Source organism: Balaenoptera ricei, chromosome 9 (genome assembly GCF_028023285.1).
Source record: "Balaenoptera ricei isolate mBalRic1 chromosome 9, mBalRic1.hap2, whole genome shotgun sequence".
Classification (NCBI taxonomy): domain Eukaryota; kingdom Metazoa; phylum Chordata; class Mammalia; order Artiodactyla; family Balaenopteridae; genus Balaenoptera; species Balaenoptera ricei.
Window position 1 is genome coordinate 98,011,078 of NC_082647.1, and position 19,062 is coordinate 98,030,139.

General features: G+C 39.5%; 1 protein-coding gene and 1 non-coding gene across 2 annotated transcripts in view; one reads left to right on the top strand and one right to left on the bottom strand.

Annotated features, from left to right (window-relative positions):
- The window catches only part of COG5 (component of oligomeric golgi complex 5), a 286,429-nt gene extending 267,398 nt beyond the window's left edge, over positions 1–19,031 (bottom strand). Inside the window, exons 1-5 of the mRNA XM_059934167.1 lie at positions 18,913–19,031; positions 13,644–13,783; positions 10,439–10,496; positions 5,686–5,740; positions 5,517–5,586 (exon numbers count right to left, since the gene is read on the bottom strand). Of these exons, the coding sequence (XP_059790150.1) occupies positions 5,517–5,586; positions 5,686–5,740; positions 10,439–10,496; positions 13,644–13,783; positions 18,913–19,006 (417 nt within the window). The 5' untranslated portion in view covers positions 19,007–19,031. The remainder of the gene's footprint in view (positions 1–5,516; positions 5,587–5,685; positions 5,741–10,438; positions 10,497–13,643; positions 13,784–18,912) is intronic.
- TRNAE-UUC (transfer RNA glutamic acid (anticodon UUC)) lies at positions 9,001–9,072 on the top strand. The gene has a single exon. It is a non-coding gene; the product is annotated as a tRNA-Glu (tRNA).
- Positions 19,032–19,062: the final 31 nt, after the last annotated feature.

Below are 19,062 nucleotides of genomic sequence, written 5' to 3' on the forward strand. Positions count from 1 at the left end.
GGCACTCCTCAAAAAGTTTTTTCCAGCTTTGTTGAAATATAATTGACATACAACATTGTTTAAGTTTAAGGTGTTCATATATTGATTTGATATGTCAAAATGTTAAACACAGAGTTAGCATATGACCTAGCATATATATTCTCAGGTATATACCCAAGATAACCGAAAAAAACACATCACACAAAAACTTGTACACAAATGTTCGTTAACAGTTTTTATTCATAATAGCCAATAAGTGGACACAACTATCTATCAACTGATAGGCAAGCAAAATAAATGGATAAACAAAAATGTGGTATATCCGTACAATGGAATATTATTTGGTCATAAAAAGGAATGAAGTACTGATACATGCTACAACATGGATAAACCTTGAAAACATTATGCTAAGTGAAAGAAGCCAGACAAAAAAATGCCACACAATGTATGATGCATTTATATGAAATATCCAGCAGAGGCAAATCCATAGACAGACAGCAGATTAGAAAGCTGGGGAGGGGGGAGGGGGAAGGGGGTAGGAGGAATGATTACTACTGAGCGTAAGGTTTCTTTCTGGAGTAATGAAAATGTTTTGGCATTAGACAGCGGTGATGATTGCACAACCCTGTGAATATAGTAAAAATCACTCAGTTAACACTTAAACGTGTACTTTAAAGTGGTGAATCTTATAGTATGTGACTTATAATTCAATTTTTTTTAATGAAGGCAATTTCTACTTCTAACAATGATGAAATAATAGGGCAGAATTTACCCTCCCATCTTAAACAACTAGAAAACTGAACAAAATACATGAAATAAAATTTTCAGACAACAGATACTGAAAAATAGCACAGGAAAAAGAAAATAAAGAAAATGAGCTTAACAACTATCCCAATTTACTGCCGGGAGACAATTTTCTAGCTGAAGCAGAGCGAAGGCAAACAGAACATGACAGTCTCTCTGAAGTGCGGAAACAGAGCAGATTTCAGGAAAGCCGAAAGGAGCTAGAGTTTATGGGCAGAGAACTGGCCAGGAAGGAGAGGCTGGGGAGATGGGCAGAAACATGGCCTCAAGTCTCTGGCTAAGTGCCAGTTTGTGCATGTGTAAGAGGAAACACAAGGAAAGAAACACTGAAACAATGCACAGAGCTCACAGTGGAAGGACCTAGTAGTAAACACAGCTAAACTATCCCTAGGCTAAAGGATGCTCTGAACCTGCACTAACAAAGATTTAAAACCAATCCTTGGGGGCTTCCCTGGTGGCACAGTGGTTGAGAATCTGCCTGCCAATGCAGGGGACACGGGTTCAAGCCCTGGTCTGGGAAGATCCCACATGCCGCGGAGCAGCTAGGCCCGTGAGCCACAGTTACTGAGCCTGCACGTCTGGAGACTGTGCTCCGCAACAAGAGAGGCCGCGATAGTGAGAGGCCCGCGCACCGCGATGAAGAGTGGCCCCCACTTGCTACAACTAGAGAAAGCCCTCGCACAGAAACTAAGACCCAACACAGCCATAAATAAATAAATAAATAAATAAAAATTAAAAAAAAAAAAAACCAATCCTTGGGGACTTCCCTGGTGGTCCAGTGGTTAAGAATCCTCCTTCCAATGCAGGGGACGTGAGTTTGATCCCTGGTCAGGAAACTAAGACCCCACATGCCGTGCGGCAACTAAGCCCGTGCGCCACAACTAGAGAGCCCGCGTGCCGCAACTACTGAGCCCATGCACCACAACTACAGAGAAGCCCACACACCACAAAAGGCCCCTCATGCTGCAGCAAAGATCCCACGTGCCGCAAAGATCCTGCAAGCCGCAACTAAGACCCAATGCAGCTAAATAAATAAATAAATAAATAAATAAATAAATAAATATTTAAAACCAATCCTCAAAAAGATCAGACTAATTTCAAGTAACTTAACTGTGAACAAGAATAAAGTCCAACACCATTTCAAGGAAATTTTTAAAAATCCAGACCCCTGAACACAAAACACACCTTTACTATATAAAATCAAAAATTACCAAGCATGAAAAGAAGCATAAAAATAAAACCCGTAACAAGAAGAAAGGTCAATTGACAAAAACTGACCCAGAAATAGCAAAGATTAAAATACTAAAACATCTATTATAGCTGGGGCCCCCAGTCCCCGGGCCACAGACCTGTTAGGAACCAGGCCACACAGCAGGAGGTGAGCGGCGGGTGAGAGAGCAAAGCTTCATCTGTATTTACAGCCGCTCCCCATCACTCGCATTGCTGCCTGAGCTCCGCCTCGTGTCAGATCAGTGGCAGCATTAGATTCTCATAGGAGCACAAACCCTGCTGTGAACTGCGCATGTGAGGGATCTAGGTTGCTCGCTCCTTATGAGAATCTAATGCCTGATGATCTGAGGTGGAGCTGAGGCAGTGATGCTAGCTCTGGGGAGTGGCTGCAAATACAGATTATCATTAACAGAGAGTTTTGACTACACAGAGACCGTAATAAATCAACTGCTTGCAGACTCATATCAAAACTCTATCAGTGAGTGGAAAGTGACAATTAAGCTGCATCTGGTGGCAGGCTTTACAGTGACAAGTGAGTTGATGTACTTCGATTGTACAACTGCATGTGGTGGCAGGCTTTAAGTCAGAAACTGACACTTATTTCAGTCTGCGCGTGGCCTGCCCATTATTTTATTTACCACTTCTGTCCACACCTCTTTCCTGCACTGCGCACTTGTCTCAGTCACAGTTTTGGTAAGCCCACAAGCTAACCCTAGCCAAAATGAGTAAAAAACAAACGTCGCTGGAGAGCTTTTTTTGAAAGGGGGGAAAGACCCAATGATGAGACAGCAGAAGACTCTAAGACTGCCAACAAAACAAATGCTGCATTTAAAAGAAAATACCAAGAGTCCTACTTAAATTACGGGTTTCGTTGCTGCAGGTGATTCACATTCTCCATGCCCGCTCTGTATAATATGTGGCAACTAGCTATCCGAGGAAGCCATGAAACCTTCAAAACTGTTTCGCCACATGGAGACCAAGCACCCTGCATTAAAAGACAAGCCTCTGGAGTTTTTCAAAAGAAAAAAACGTGAACACGAAGAATAGAAGAAGCAATTACTGAAGGCCACCACTTCATCAAATGTGTCTGCACTGAGAGCATCATTCTTAGTGCCTAACCACATTGCTAAAGTTAAGAAGCCCTTTACTGGGCTTCCCTGGCGGTCCAGTGGTAAAGAATCCGCCTTACAATGCAGGGGATACGGGTTCGATCCCTGGTCAGGGAACTGAGATCCCATATGCTGCAGGGCAACTAAGCCCGCACACCGCAACTACTGAGCTTGTGCGCCTCAACTAGAGAGCCTGCGTGCCGCAAACTACAGAGCCCACACGCCCTGGAGCCTGCGCGTCACAACTAGAGAATAGAAAACCCGCCCGCCACAACTAGAGAGAAACCCGTGCATCGCAATGAAGAGCCTGCGCACTGCAGTGAAAGATCCCACGTACCTCAATGAAGATCCTGCGTGCCTCAACTAAGACCCGACGCAGCCAAAAATAAACTAAATAAATAAATCTTTAAGAAAAAGCCCTTTACCACTGGTGAAGAGTTGAGCCTGCCTGCTGCTAAGGACATCTGTCATGAACTTTTAGGAGAGGCTGCAGTTCAAAACGTGGCACGTGTTCCTCTTCTGGCTAGCACCATAACTAGACAAATTGATGAAATAGCAGAGGATACTGAGGCACAATTGTTAGAGAGGATTAATGAGTCACCATGGTACGCAATCCAGGTTGACGAGTCTACTGATGCTGACAACAAGGCAACAATGCTTGTTTTTGTGCGATATATCTTTTAGGAGGATGTGCATGAGGATATGTTATGTGCACTTTTGCTGCCAACCAACACAATAGCTGCAGAACTCTTCAAGTCTTTGAATGATTACACATCAGGAAAACTGAATTGGTCATTTTGTGTGGATATATGCACAGATGGAGCAGCTGCCATGATTGGACGGCTTTCTGGTTTCACTACTCGGGTCAAAGAGGTTGCTTCTGAATGTGAGTCTACGCACTGTGTCATCCATAGGGAAATGCTGGCTAGCTGAAAAATGTCACCTGAACTTAACGTTTTGCGGGATGTGATTAAAATTATGAACCATATTAAAATACATGCCCTTAACTCACAACTGTCCACACAGCTCTATGAGGAGATGGACGCAGAGCACACACGTCTTCCCTTATACACAGAAGTGGGATGGCTTTCTAAAGGTAGATCACTGGCCAGAGTTTTTGAGTTACAAGAGTCACTCCAGAGATTTCTTTTAGAAAAACAGTCACCACTGGCAGCACATTTCAGCGCCACAGAATGGGGTCGCAAAACTTGCTTACTTGTGTGACATATTCAACCTGCTCAACAAACTCAATCTGTCACTTCAGGGGAGAACAACAACTGTGTTCAAGTTGGCAGATAAAATGGCTGCATTCAAGGCCAAACTGGAATTATGGGGGCAATGAGTGAACACTAGGATTTTTGACATGTTTCAAGTATTAGCAGAGATTTTGAAAGAGGCTGAGCCAGGGCCTTCTTTCTCCCAGCTGGTGCATGATCACCTATCTCAGCTTTCAAAAGAGTCTGAGCATTACTTCCCAGCCACAAAAGACCCCCGAACTGGGAAGGCATGGATCCGCGACCCATTTGTGAATAAGCCTGGTGAATCGACTTTGTGCTAGAAGAGGATCAAATGCTTGAGATCGTAAATGACGGTGGCCTTAAAAGTATGTTTGAGACAACTTTAAATCTCCATACGTTCTGAATTAAAGTCAAGGTGGGATATCCTGAGACTGCCACGAAAGCACTGAAAAGCCTGCTTCCGTTTCCAGCATCCTATCTTTGTGAAGCAGGGTTTTCTGCAGTGACAGCAACCAAAACGAGATTACGGAGTAGACTGGACCTAAGCAACACACTTCAGGTGTCAGTGTCTCTCATCACCCCCAGATGGGACCATCTAAGTTGCAGGAAAACAAGCTCAGGGCTTCCACGGATTCTGCATTATGGTGAGTTGTATAATCACTTCATTATATATTGCAATGTAACAATAGCAGAAATAAAGTGCACAATAAATATAATGCGCTTGAATCATGTGAAACCAACCATCCCCCCACCCCCACCTCCCCAGTCCGCGGAAAAACTGTCTTCCAAGAAAGCGGTCCCTGGTGCCAAAAAGGCTGGGGACTGCTGTATTACAGAAGTTATAGGTTTGGGTTCCTTACATTGAATCATAGCAAACTGTAAGGATAAAAGTTAGGTTTCTTCCTGTTCTCTGTTAAGAGAAATAATTTTGAATTCTAAATAGTAATACACTGAAATAATAAGAGTGAAAATAATTCACTTGAATAGTAGTTTAGATTTTTATTTTTTAAACTGAATATCTTCTTTTAAAGCTTTAGTATTTTTCCCTTTTTCTCTCATATTCTCTTACTTCCTCAGAATTCATTCTCTTGAAATTTGCTCGCTTATAAAGACAAAATGAAGTAAAAGTACAAAGAAATGACAAGTGAGGACCTACCTGAAGTCTTGCTAGTTGAGCAGTACGGGCTACTATTTTATTGTATGGCTCAACAATTTTTGCTTTCATCCTAAAGGAAAAACAGAAAGAGGAGTGACAAAATCATCTTCAAAATATCAATGGATAAAAATCTTTCCATTTCATTTATTTACAAAATGAACAACAGTACCTATCAACAGCTCCCTGTAAAGCCCCAATTCTTGTCTGCATCATCTGAAGGACACCTAGGAAAACATAACAGCTTACATTACTTTACAAATTTACAAGGGTTCAAATTGGGTAAAAAGTTAAAAGAAAAAAATAGAGAAATTTTTCCATTTTTTTCTGCCGTCATCATAATCCAACCAATATCTTTTACCTAGACTATTGCAAAAACCTCTGACTAGTCTTCCCCGTCCTAACCTTGCTCCACTAAAGAAGTCTGACAAGGAATGGGAAGTGACTGCTTAATGGGTACAGGGTTTCCATTTGAGGTGATGAAAAAGTTCTGGAACTGGATAGTGATGGTTGCACAACACTGTAGATGTAATTAATAGCACTAAGATAGTTTAAAATGGTTAAAGTGGTAAATTTCATGTTAATGTGTATTGTACTACAATTACGAAAAAAGAAGCGTGGGACTTCCCTGGTGGCGCAGTGGTTAAGAATCCACCTGCCAATGCAGGGGACACGGGTTCAAGCCCTGGTCCAGGAAGATCCCACATGCTGCAGAGCAACTAAGCCCGTGCGCCACAACTACTGAGCCTGCCCTCTAGAGCCCGCGAGCCGCAACCACTGAGCCCGTGAGCCACAACCACTGAAGCCCGCACGCCTAGAGCCCCTGCTCCGCAACAAGAGAAGCCACCACAATGAGAAGACCGCACACCGCAATGAAGAGTAGCCCCTGCTCGCCTCAACTAGAGAAAGCCCACGCCCAGCAACGAAAACCAAACACAGCCAAAAAATAAATAAAGAAATTTATTTTTTAAATTATATTAAAAAAAAAAAAAGCCTGAGTGATCTTTGGAAGTGCAAATTATAACACTCATCTGCTAAAACCCTTCCCCAGTCTCCCCTTCGCTCCTGTGTTAAAACTAAAGTCCACGGCTTGGTCTACAACGCCCTGAACGATCTGGAAATGAGGTACTCTCCTCCTGGTATACTCTCTCTAACCCCCAATGCTAGATAAATAATAAATATGGACAGCAAGTATATTATTGCCTTTACTCTCTACTTACATAACATGATGAAGAACTGTTTATAAAATTGTAAAATTATTTTCAGGAAGATAGATCTTAAATTTTACTTTTTTATATGCCTAAAAATGGGCTTTCCAATATTACAGATTTAATTATTTTGAACTATATTCCTTAAAACTCAGTTTCTATATTCAACTGGCATAGCTGCAGTTTTGAAACATAGCATTCTAAATAAATTTAAGTATAGAATGTTGTCATATTAGATGAAGTAATTTAAGAATCAACTAATACTCCTATCTGCATACAAATATGTTTTAATATGGCTCAGTCCAATAAAATCCTTTCTGGACCCAAGGATTTCTGCCAGTATTATGTTCACTGACCTTAAACCTCCAAGAATGAACTGGCTTTCCTTGTTATCATCACTTCCTCACATCTTATTCTCTCCACAACCCACTCGCAACACCTTTCACACATATGCCACCAAAACAGATCTTGTCAAGGTCACCAGAAATCTCCCAGGTGCCGAATTCTATAGTCAGTTCTGTCTTGATCTTGTTTAACTCTCAGAAATTCACGACACGTTGAACCACTCCCTCCCTAAAACATTTTTTTCTCTAGGCTTCCAAGTCATCGCCCTCCTGGGTTCCCTCTGATGGCACTGGTTGCTCCTACTCCTTCTCTGTTAGATCTCTACATGCTGGAGTACTCCAAGATTTGATCCTCAGCCACCTTCTCTCCTCCATCTAGAATCTCTCTTAGGGATTCCATTCAAACCCAATGTTTTAAACACTATCTGTTCAATAAAATACTGATTTTATATACACACATATGTACATACATCTATATAGATTTTCTTTATGCCTATCTATACACACACACACACACACAAATCTCTAGCCCTGAACTTTCTTATGACAAATTTAAGACACGCAAGATAACTTCTGCCCCACCATGATCCTCTCCAGTGTGACGCATCTCAGTTACTCATACCATCATCTATCCAATTTTTCAGACTAAAATCTTAGGAATCACTGTTGGTGACTTTTTTCCCTCAGACCTTTCATTTCCCATCAACAAATCCTATCAGCTCTACCCCCATTTTATCCCATTCACTTCTCTCTCTTTACATCCACCACTAATTCAAGGCACCATCAATGTCTACTAATCTAATAGCTTCTAAGTTGGTACCCCAGATTCTACTCTTGCCTTCTTATAGAGCCACCAGAGAAAACTTTTTAGAGCATTAATCACATAACATCTCTAATTAAAACCCTCCACTGTTTACCACTGCATTTAGAATGAAAATCAAAATTCCTTCCCAAGAACCTCATCTACAGTTCTTTCCCTCATTCACTAAACTCTAGTCATACTAGCCTTTTCTTTCTGCCCTTCAAACGTGCCACGCTAATTCCATTTATTGGTCCCTCAGCTTACCACACTCTCCTCCCCAGATAGTCATGTGGTAGCTCTTTCTCATCATTCAGATCTCAGTTGAAATGTCATCTTCTAAAAGAAGCATCTCCTGCCCATTCTAGCTAGTAAGGAACTCCCATTCTTCTACCTCATCATCTATTTTATTTTCTTTTAGGACTTAAAAGTACCTGAAGTTCCCCACTTACACATTTTTTTTTTTTTGGTCTAATTCCCTACCTAGAACATAAATATCATGAGAATAGTGACTCTATTGTTCACAGGTGCCTGGTATCTAACAAGTTCTCAATTACTATTTGACTGAGAGAGCAAATAAATGAAGAAATTAGGCTATCTCTTTTTAATAAAATAGGCTTAATTAAATATACCTCCAAACTCTATAAGGACAGGGACTCTGTATACTGTTACAGTTGCCTGGAATCTAACAAATTCTCAATTAAAATTTAAATGCATAAATAAACAAAAAATGAAGAGTAAATTTTAATAAAATAGGCTAAATAAATATATCTCCAAATGAATTACACAACCAAAATTTTAAATATATAGGAGAAAAAGCAGATGAAGTAGAAGTTGGGATAATACTCATTTTCAAATACATAAAACACATCTCAAAAAGTTTAATAAATGATTAGAAATACACATCATGCTAAAATGAATACTAACTGATTCATACTTTGACTTATGTTCAAACAATCTGGAGAATATTCTTAGATTATCATAGGAATTCAGAGAAGTCAGCCTTTGTACTGTACACAGTCACCCAATGGATAGTCATTCTAACTCAGTCTAACAGCATATTTTAAATATTTTAATCACTGAAAAGCACTCTGGGGAAAATCAGCACACTATAGAACTAAACACATATAGGGAACTCCCTGGTGGTCCAGTGGTTAGGACTCGGCACTTTCACTGTCGTGGCCCAGGTTCAATCCCTGGTTGGGGAACTAAGATCCTGCAAGCCATGTGGTGTGGCCAATTTAAAAAAAAAGAAAAACAAAACCACAATGAGAAGTATTTCTGTTGTGATGATTCACCTACAACTATATACACTCAAAATCAATGTACTACCGTGACATCCCTATGGGTTTCTATAAAGGAAAAAAACCTTTATTCGTTTGTTTATAAAAATTACCATTAAAAACAAGGTATTATTTACTTGCTTCCAGAAACATATAAAAATATGAGATGAAAGAAAATTAATTTTCCATAGTAAGTCAGTACCTAGAGCCTCTTAATTTTCCCACGAACATAGTCTGATATCTATCCTAAATATTCAAATAACAAACTGTTATTTCCAAAATACTATGTTCTTTATCAGGATGCCTTAGAAACAGTGCACATGCTGAAAATAACATCTTTGAGTGCACATAAGAAATACTAGAGGAAGCATTAAAGAATATTGCATCACAGAAAGCAATATCCTTCTTCCTTAAGAATTTCATCAACATAGGGAAGAATCACTTGGCTTTCTTTTGATGTGCAATGATTAACAGTAATCACAAGTGATAATGGAAAATACAATATTAACATTTCATATTTATGAGATGTAATTTAATTTAATAAAGAGAGAATGAAAAATTCATAAAAGATGTCAAACAAAAATAAGAGAGTTCATAATAAAAATCCAATGTATTATTATTCTACTATACTTTCATTTTTGAAAAGCATTTCAAAGAAAGCCAAACGTAAGGAAAGAATTCAAGCCTATTTCCACTACTTTGGTGGAGTTGATTTTGTTTTTGTTTCTGTTTTTTTTTTGGCCACGCCACGCGGCTTGCTGGATCCTAGTTCCCCAACCAGGGATTGAACCCGTGCCCGTAGCAGTGAAAGTGTGGAGTCCTAACCACTGTAACCACTGGAATTCCCCTGCTTATTTGTTTTAATTAACTAACAGTTACAAAAGCACTAAATATGTGCCAGGAATTGTCCCAGGCATTGTGTTAACTCATTTAATCCTCTAAATAACATATTAGTTAATACTCCTCCTTTATAGATAAAACTGAGGCACAGAAAGGTTAAGTAAGTTGTCCAAAGTCACACTTCTAGTAGGTGGGAAAGCAAGGATTTAAACCCGGAGAGTTTAGCTCAGGGATCAGCAAAGTTTTATTAAAGTTTTGTTGGAACACAGCCACACACATTCATTTCCATATTACCTGGCTGCTTTCACCCTGTAACAGCAGAGTTTAGTAGTTGCAACAGAGACGGTATGACCTTCAAAGTCTAAAATATTTACTTTCTGACCCTTCACAGGAGAAGTTTCCAAGCCCTGGGTTAGCTCTGTATAATGTATAATAGTTAATGGAAATATACCTTCCAAAGACTCAATCCCAGTTGCTTGTGCCAATAAATCTTCATGTCTTGCAACGACCTGAAAATCAAGAATGAATAATCAGCACTGCAAGTATTAAGTATTATCATTTGTAACCACGAAGTAGAATTGAAGGTCTCTCTCTTTATGGAAAGTGGGAAAATGCTAATACAAAAAATACAGGTTATAAAGGTGTGTTTGAGCTGAATGACTGGTGGGAACACAAACACGCTATAGCTCAACACACAGCCAAAGACGTCTTTTCATTAGCCCCGTGGTTTCCTAGGGGGATGTGCAGAAGGAGTTGTGCCCAAACTGAAAAACAAAAAACAGCTAATTCTTGCCACGCTAATTAATACATGCTTCCCTTTTAAAGAGTGTTTTCAAACATCAGGTTCTTTTAGTTCTTGCATTTAATTCAGCATCAAGACCACATTCTAATTTGGAAAGATAAAGCAGAGTCAGCACCTCCCTAAACATCCCTCTGCTTCCAGCTTCCTAATGTCACAGCAAATTCTCTTCCTTGCAGAAGACTGGTATTTTTAAGAAAATTAGGGCAGTGTGAATAGTCATATCAAAAAAAAAAAAAAACCATAAAAGTTAAGAGTTAAAGGCTACATGCAAGAGAGTCCTAGAAACACCAAGAAATCAAGCAAATCTTTAGAACAATGCAGGAATCCTTATTATTTTGTAAGCTTTATTACAATGAATAAGAAGTTTCATGTCTAGTCTGTAAACTGAAGCTCCTAATCAGCAAAGATTCATTCAATGGAATGCCTAAATCCTCTACTTTGCCCTGTTTCACATGTCACTTGTCATTCTAGCAAGTTCCTCTATCACATATCTAAAATAAGTGCTACTTTTGGTCTCCTATGTCTCTTATCCAGAAGACATCTGAGTTCTCCCCAGTCCACTGATATGGTCATTAATGTGTCCATCCTAACAAGATGAATATTTTTCTAATTCTCTATTCTTTGTCCCTTGTGATACTCTGGAAAGGCTGAAAAGCCTAAAACTACAATTTCATAGACTCCCCTGTGGTCAACTGGATGAATTTCCAAGAGATTCAGAAGACAGAAGAAAGAGGAAAACTATCTTCCCTGTTTCAGCTGGTAAGAAAAGTCCTGAGACCTGAGGATTTAGAGACAGTTGAGATAGCCCTATAGATCATTCCAGAGTTCAGTTACCAAGCATCCAGAAGCTGAACTTTAGCAATGGCATGGGAGGTAACAGCAGGAGCTTCCAGGTCTCTGTGTTGCATCTGTGGTAGATCCTTCAACTCATTCCATTAGCTACCCATCCAATCCTCTGTATTAAATATCTTCCCGCTTTAAATACCTAGAGCAGTTTCTGCTTCCTGCACTAAAACCCTGACTAATACATACTTCGGTACATCTTTTGTAATTTTAATCATCTCAATGATATTTTAAATTATTTTTATTATATTTTATTTACTGGTTTGGTTAGCATTATCCCAATTTTGCTTCTGCAGAAAAACAATTGTAGCAGGTTCAGATCTCATACCAGGAATCAGAGACTTCCTCCACCCTACATCCAGAACCACTGTAAGTATAACTTGCCCCCTCTAGGAGATGTTAAATAGATTTTAAGTTTTTATTGATTCCTTCAGAGAAGGTACTATATGCAAAGAATAAGGAAAATGCCAACCACAAAAAGGCAGAAAGAATTTCAGGTGGCTCCTGCAAAAAGCTACCCCCTGCGAAACCTAGGCAGAATTAAGTGCATTTTCCCCTGCTCCCATAGACAGTTTGTACTATTCTATTTAAAACAGGCATCACTTGCCTGTCATTATTTCTGCCTGTATCTGCCACTGGTCTGTGAATCCTTGCAGAGCCAGGAAATGTTTTCATTTTTATATCCGCACAGCCTAAAGCAAAGCCTGACAATTAAAACTGTCCTATAAATGTTCCTCAATAAGTATTGATCTCTAATCATATAATCAGAATTTTAACTGACCTTAAAAGTCATCCCAGTCCGAACCAAGCTGCTCTTTTTTTTTTTTAAAGAACTGTCTATAATATATACTTCTATTTTTTTTTTAATAAATTTATTTATTTTTTATTAATTTTATTTTTGGCTGCGTTGGGTCTTCATTGCTGTGCTCAGGCTTTCTCTAGTTCCGAAAACCGGGGGCTACTCTTCGTTGCAGTGTGCAGGCTTCTCTTGTTGCGAAGCCCAGGCTCTAGGCGCGCGGGCTTCAGTAGTTGTGGCACGTGGGCTCAGTAGTTGTGGCTCGTGGGCTCTAGAGTGCAGGCTCAGTAGTTGTGGCACACAGGCTTAGTTGCTCCACAGCATGTGGGATCTTCCCGGACGAGGGCTCGAACCCGTGTCCCCTGCATTTGCAGGCGGACTCTTAACCACTGCGAAACCAGGGAAGCCCCAAACTGCTCTTTTAATTGATAAAGTAAGACACGAAAAACTTAAGGGAACATGTCTCGTTATACCAGATCTAGGTTTCCTGGAAAATAGTTCATTTATTCATGCAATTTGTTCATTCATTTAAATATTTAAGTGCCTACTCAGAAAGAAAGGCAACACTAGGAAGTACACCATAAAACCATCCTATAAAAATCACAGAATTGTAGAAGAGGAAGGAACCTTCAAGATTTTCTACTACAATCTCCTCTTCCCCCTTATTCACTCCAACCCATTCCATAGGTTTTTCTCCTTTTTTTAAAAAAAAAGCAAGACTCAAAGGCATTACATGGTATGAAAGGTAACAGCACAACTGAGATTCGGACCTATCTCCTAACTCCCCTCATTGTGTTCTATCCACCACAAATTTATCAACTTTCTGTAATTTCATCAAATGTTACATTTTGTGCTCATAAAGTGTGAACTGCTGATAGGAACATCCCAGTTTTTCTTATTCACACTGTTCTGCTTCCAAAATTCCATTTTCTATTATCTTTATCAAAGACATCCTATTTTTTGCCTACCTATATTCTCTCCATATCAGTTAAGATGATGAAAACAAAGTATGAATAAAAGGTTTTGGAGAGATGGGTATATCCATTTTTCAAATAACAAAAAGTAGTTTACAGAAAACTTTTCAAAGATATACTTGGAAAAATATACATTTGTTCATGTAAATACACATTTAGATTAAATAATAAAAGGATTATAAAAATGATATATTATCACTCTGGGTTGAATAAATTGTATGATCCAGAAAATTGGAGTTACCTGTAAGTGCAGTTCTTTATCCAACTGACTGATTCCTTGGGCAAGTTTTGCTAGTTGTTCAGCAATTACAGCTTGATGAATAGATTGAGAAGTATAAGTCTTTACATCAAAGTCTTCATTTAAAAAATCACTATAACACTCTGGGAAAAAAAATAAGAAAAAATCCTTATTAATTACACTGCACCAAACCACAGATATTAAACAACAGAACAATTATAATCATAGTTAACATATTTTGAGGTCTTTCTATACACCAGAAAGTACTGAAAAGGCTTTCTGTTGTAAATGAGAAGGAAGAGGCGGTAGCAACAGCAGTAGAGACTGGTAAAATTCACTAAGAACTTACTACGCGTCAGGTACTGATATAAGCACTTTATACATACTAACTCATTCAATGTTCACACAACCCTTTTGGAACTATCATTCTCCCCGTTTCACAGGTGAAGAGACAGCCACAGACAGGACATGCAACTTGTGCAACCTCACTGTTTGAACCCAGGCAGTGTAGCTGCAGATCCCACGCTCTGGACTACTATGCATATTCCTAAAAGCTAGTTTTTAATCAGTGAGTCAAAAGGAAAATATTGAGCAAAAGATTGAAAAAAAAAAAAAACTACTAACCACAGCTTTTAACACAAGAAAACAAGGTCACTGACAATGACAATAGGAAAACTGACTGTATTTGATAATTATGGTCTCCAGCATCTCCAGACTGATGCACAAATACTGTTATAATAAAGTGAATCTGAAATTTTAATAGAAGTAGGCAAATGCAAACTTACAGGTATTACTGAAATTTTGGATTTATGGGTGAAATAAGTAAATGGAAAGAGAAACCATGTTTAAAGTAGACCCCTAAGAGAAAGAAAAAAAAGGGACTTCCCTGGAAGTCCAGTGGTTAAGAATCTGTGCCTCCATCGCAGGGGGCACGGGTTCGATCCCTGCTCAGGGAACTAAGATCCTGCATGCCACGTGGCACAGCCAAAAATTAAATAAATAAAAATTTTAAAACAAGAAGTGATGCTAGATGTTAAGAAGATATCTTTCTGTACAGAAATCCACAAATTTGTGGGTGGAACGAAAGTGGAGAGAATTATGAATGAAAAATAGATACACAGAAGTGAAGTCAATGTAGGTATAAACAATTATCTCCTAGCCATATGGCAGATATACGTAAGACTGCCTTGACAGAGATTATGAAACTAACAAGCTATAAAATAGAGTACTTATAAGAAAACTTCAATTGTCTATATCCACAATAATGTATACTCCATGAGGGCAAGTTCTTTGTTTTGTGTACTACCACACCCATAGAGCCTGAACAATGCCTGACACATGGCAGATGTTCAATACTGGTTGAATGCATGAATTAATCTGTGTATCAGCTGCAAGTATCATTCTGCTAAAAGCAAAGACTCATTCTTGACTACTCTCAAAGTGTAGTGGAGTGAAAGAAGGAAACTGCTACTTCGGCCTTAATTCTTAGAACCCCATTTCCTTCGAGTTTGCCAAGTAGTTCTCAGAATTAAGGATCCTGTCAGGCAGACAAATGGAGAAGGCTATTCCAAGAGGGAAGGTTTAGAGGCAGCAAATGTAATGGCATATTTTGAGGAATAAGGATAATACTGACTTAAGTATGTCTAGATCACAGTGTGTGTTGGGCAGAAAAGGTAAAGAATGATAGGATTTGAGGTTCCAAAGGAAGGTTGGGGTGTAGTTTGAAAAGAGGCTGGTAAAATATCCAAAATGTTCAGACTATTTCCCATTTAAGGGTTTAAAGCCAAGAAAGAGCTCTGTTAGCCTTGTGTTGTAGAACAGCTTCTGGCAGCTGTATGGAGGATGATTGAAAAGGGATTAGCCACGCGGTGGTGTGCTGGGGCTGGCTCGGATTGGCTCCTGACAGCCAACTGTTAATCTCTCAGGAATTGTGTGAGACAGTTGACATCACATGTAGGTATCTTAAAATTGACCATGGTAAGGGTATTTACACCATGAAAATTAGCATACACTACAAAATCAGGGCTTCTATTTTCCCAGGATGCTAATTTACCAACACACCCATGGAATAGAGCCACAGAGGCCAGTAAGGTGCTATGTTAACAGCCCAAGTGACAGGATGAAGACTAAGATAGTAGCAGTAAGACTGTCAAGGAAGTGACAAATTTGACAAATATTCAGACACTATAATGTATAGGACTTAAAGAGACAAGCTGAAAGATGGGTGATTAGGTAGACCAAGAATTAAAGGATGACTCCCAAGTTTCTTGATTAACTGACATAGGGAATTCAGTTTTGCATGAAGTAGTCCACCAGGAATCTTTGTATAAAAATGAAGATGAATGTACCCCTGCCTCCAAGGAACTGATAACCTACATGGGAACAAGCACACATCTAACCTACGTGGGAACAAGCACACATCTAACTTACCACACACAATTAATAATTAATACAATTAATGGTAACAGAGACTACCAGAGGAAAAGGTTAGAGGAGAGGGGTTAAAAAAAAAATTCATTTCACTTTTTCATGTGCAGAACCTACACTATTTGTTCATATGCAGATTTTTATATGTAGAATTAGTAGTGCTTGTTCACTGTCAAGACAGAAGTGTCCAGTAGAGAGTGGTTCTATAGCTCAGAAGAGAGGTAAGGGCCATATGTGTATATTTGTATAGATATTAATTTTCAAACTATGAAAAAAAGACCAGATGATTTAGGAAGACATTTTAGAATGCACAAAAAAAGGAAAATGGGAACAACAGAGTTCAGAAGCAGGAAAACACCAAAATCTGGGGGTAGATAGAAGAAATGAAAGCAATCAAAGAAATTAAGCATTCAGAGAGAAAGAAAAACAGGAGAGAATGGCAAAAAACCAAAAGGGACAGCTTAAAGAAAGTCAGTAGTGTCGAAGATCTTATAAAGATCAAACACAATGAAGGCTGAATACTGGCCATTGGATTTGGCATCTGAAGACAGACTGCCCTTCATGCTTCTCTTTTAGCTTTCTCATGCCTATAGGAGGCACATCAGAAACACCTCACAAAATTTCAAACTACGCATCTGCTGACCAACTCTATCAATCCTATCCTCTATCACTGGCAGACCCCTGACACAGTGGATCACTGTTACTGATGGAAATGTTTAATTCCTTAGGAATGTTGTGGGAGGGAAGAGTGGAGTGAACCACTGAATTAGGGGCGAAATGAAGACGACAAGCATCTAAAGAAAGCTGAAAAAGAACATTTAGAGAATTAGGAAATTAAAAAAAAAAATGGAACAAGGCACATGGAGGCAAGTATTTCGAGAAAAATTCAAACCCTTCATAAGTTCAAGTAAGATAAGGACCAAAACAGTGTCCATTTGATTTATCCACAAGAAAGTCACTGGAGACCTTGGCAAAGCGATTTCAATGGCATAGAATGAGGGTAACTGGGTCCTTGAGGAGACCGGAAGAAAATCCAGAGCACCAAGGGGAGGGACTGTCCTTAGGAAGGAATGGAGACTTCACTTCTTTTATAATTGAAAATACAACAGAAAAGAAGGAAGAAAGGATGACTGCAGGTTCAGGCTTAGTTTATAGGTTTAACCGCAAGAAATGGAAGAAGCGCATATCTAATAGATTCTTTTTTTTTTTTTTTTTTAGGGAACTTGAAAACCATTTGTTGAGCTTGAAGGGAGTGGTTTGAAAAGAGTAGATTGAAATAATTATTGTGGAAGATGGGAAAGAGAACCAAATAGGAAAATAGAGACAGCAGAATTGGGGACTGTTTACCCGCCAAAAACTGATTACAATTCCTGGAATGCATCCAACTGAAATAAATACCCATGCGCGGCATGTACTGTTTCCTCCTCTTCACCTGGGAAAGTCCTATTTACACCTCAAAACCAACTCCACCTAGAAAGCCTTTCCTGACACTCCCTTAAACCACTCCCAGTTATCATCCTCTTTTGTATTAATGTTTTACTTCGTATACAATTCTACTGCTACCCTTACAACACTATATTACGGTGCCTACCTTTATAACTCTACAGGACTATTTCTCTTACCAAAATGGTGAGCTACTTGAGGGTGGGAATTGCGTATATATCAGGAGCTCAAAACTTGGTTAACCTGAATTTAAATTAAGGTACAAAGATACATTAGCCAGAGATCCTAACCTAGAGAATACGATCTAGTTCAGAAAACATCAATAGTAACTTTTGACAAAAGTATGTAAATTATAATCAGAAAGCAAGGAATTAAGGGCAATAATAAAACATACAACACAGAAAACAAACAGTACTTTAGAACTTTATTTCATTCGTTTATAACCTATTTTGGTCTACATATGTGTGCGTATGCTTCTTTACTGTGATGTTCAATTTTTAAAAACCACTTACTCTGCACCTACTGTAGGCAAGGTACTGTTATTAACTCTGCAGAATATAAAAAGGGGTTTTACAATGAAGTAGAAAAGATTAAGTACATTAATTATTTTAATACAAGGTTGAACGTGATGGAGATTAGGGAAGAAAATTAAGAACAGATGAGAAGGATCTTAGAAATTTGAACTTTATTCTGAAAGAAAAGAGGTTTGAGGCATGTTAACTTCATTAATACAATTTTATGTGTTTCTCAAATGTACTACGTCTAACTTATCTTCTTATTTCTAGAAACTTCTATCCAAAACTATCAATAAACTTGATTGCTATATTCAATACATATAGTTAATCCCAGCCTGAATGAATGCTCCGAACCCTCCCCCACGTATGGCTGTGGATAAACGACTTGTAAAAAAAAAAAAAAAAGCGAGCTTGTAAGTGGGGCCACCTGTGCAGTCCAAAAATTTATTAACAGGGGGATGTTTCCAACTCTACCTACAAATGAGACCCCCTTCATCAAGCGCTTGTAATCTGCTCTAGGTCTTACACTTCTCATGGAATCAAACGCTTCACCCTTTGGTCAAGAACTGCGGTAGCAGTGGGTCAACGGGGGCGGGAACTCGGGACATTAGCGAAGGCCTAGGAGCGTGGAGGGCAGAGTTGAAATGAGGAGCCTCCAGAAACCAGGTGTCCCCAGGACACCCGGAAGGGAAGGGGACAGCAAGTCCCTGGAGAAACAGGTTGGCTAGGCCAGCACCCAGACGCCAGGGGGCCGGGCGGAGGGGAGTGGTCACGCCGAGACAGGAAAACTTTCTGCAAAGCTTAGGGTTGAGTCCACCACTTCGGGCCCAGGTGCGGAGCAGGACAATCCCCCAACCCCATGGCCCGGCCAGACCCCGACTCCTTACCGTCCTGCAAGAGCTCCCGGACAGTCGCTGCAGCCGCTCCGGAGCCCAGAGCCGGACGGCCAGGCAGAGCGAGTCCGCCGTCGCCACCTTCCATGTTGGCAGGTGCCGGGGAGATGGCGTCAGCAGCGGCGCGCCCCGCCCAGGTCATGA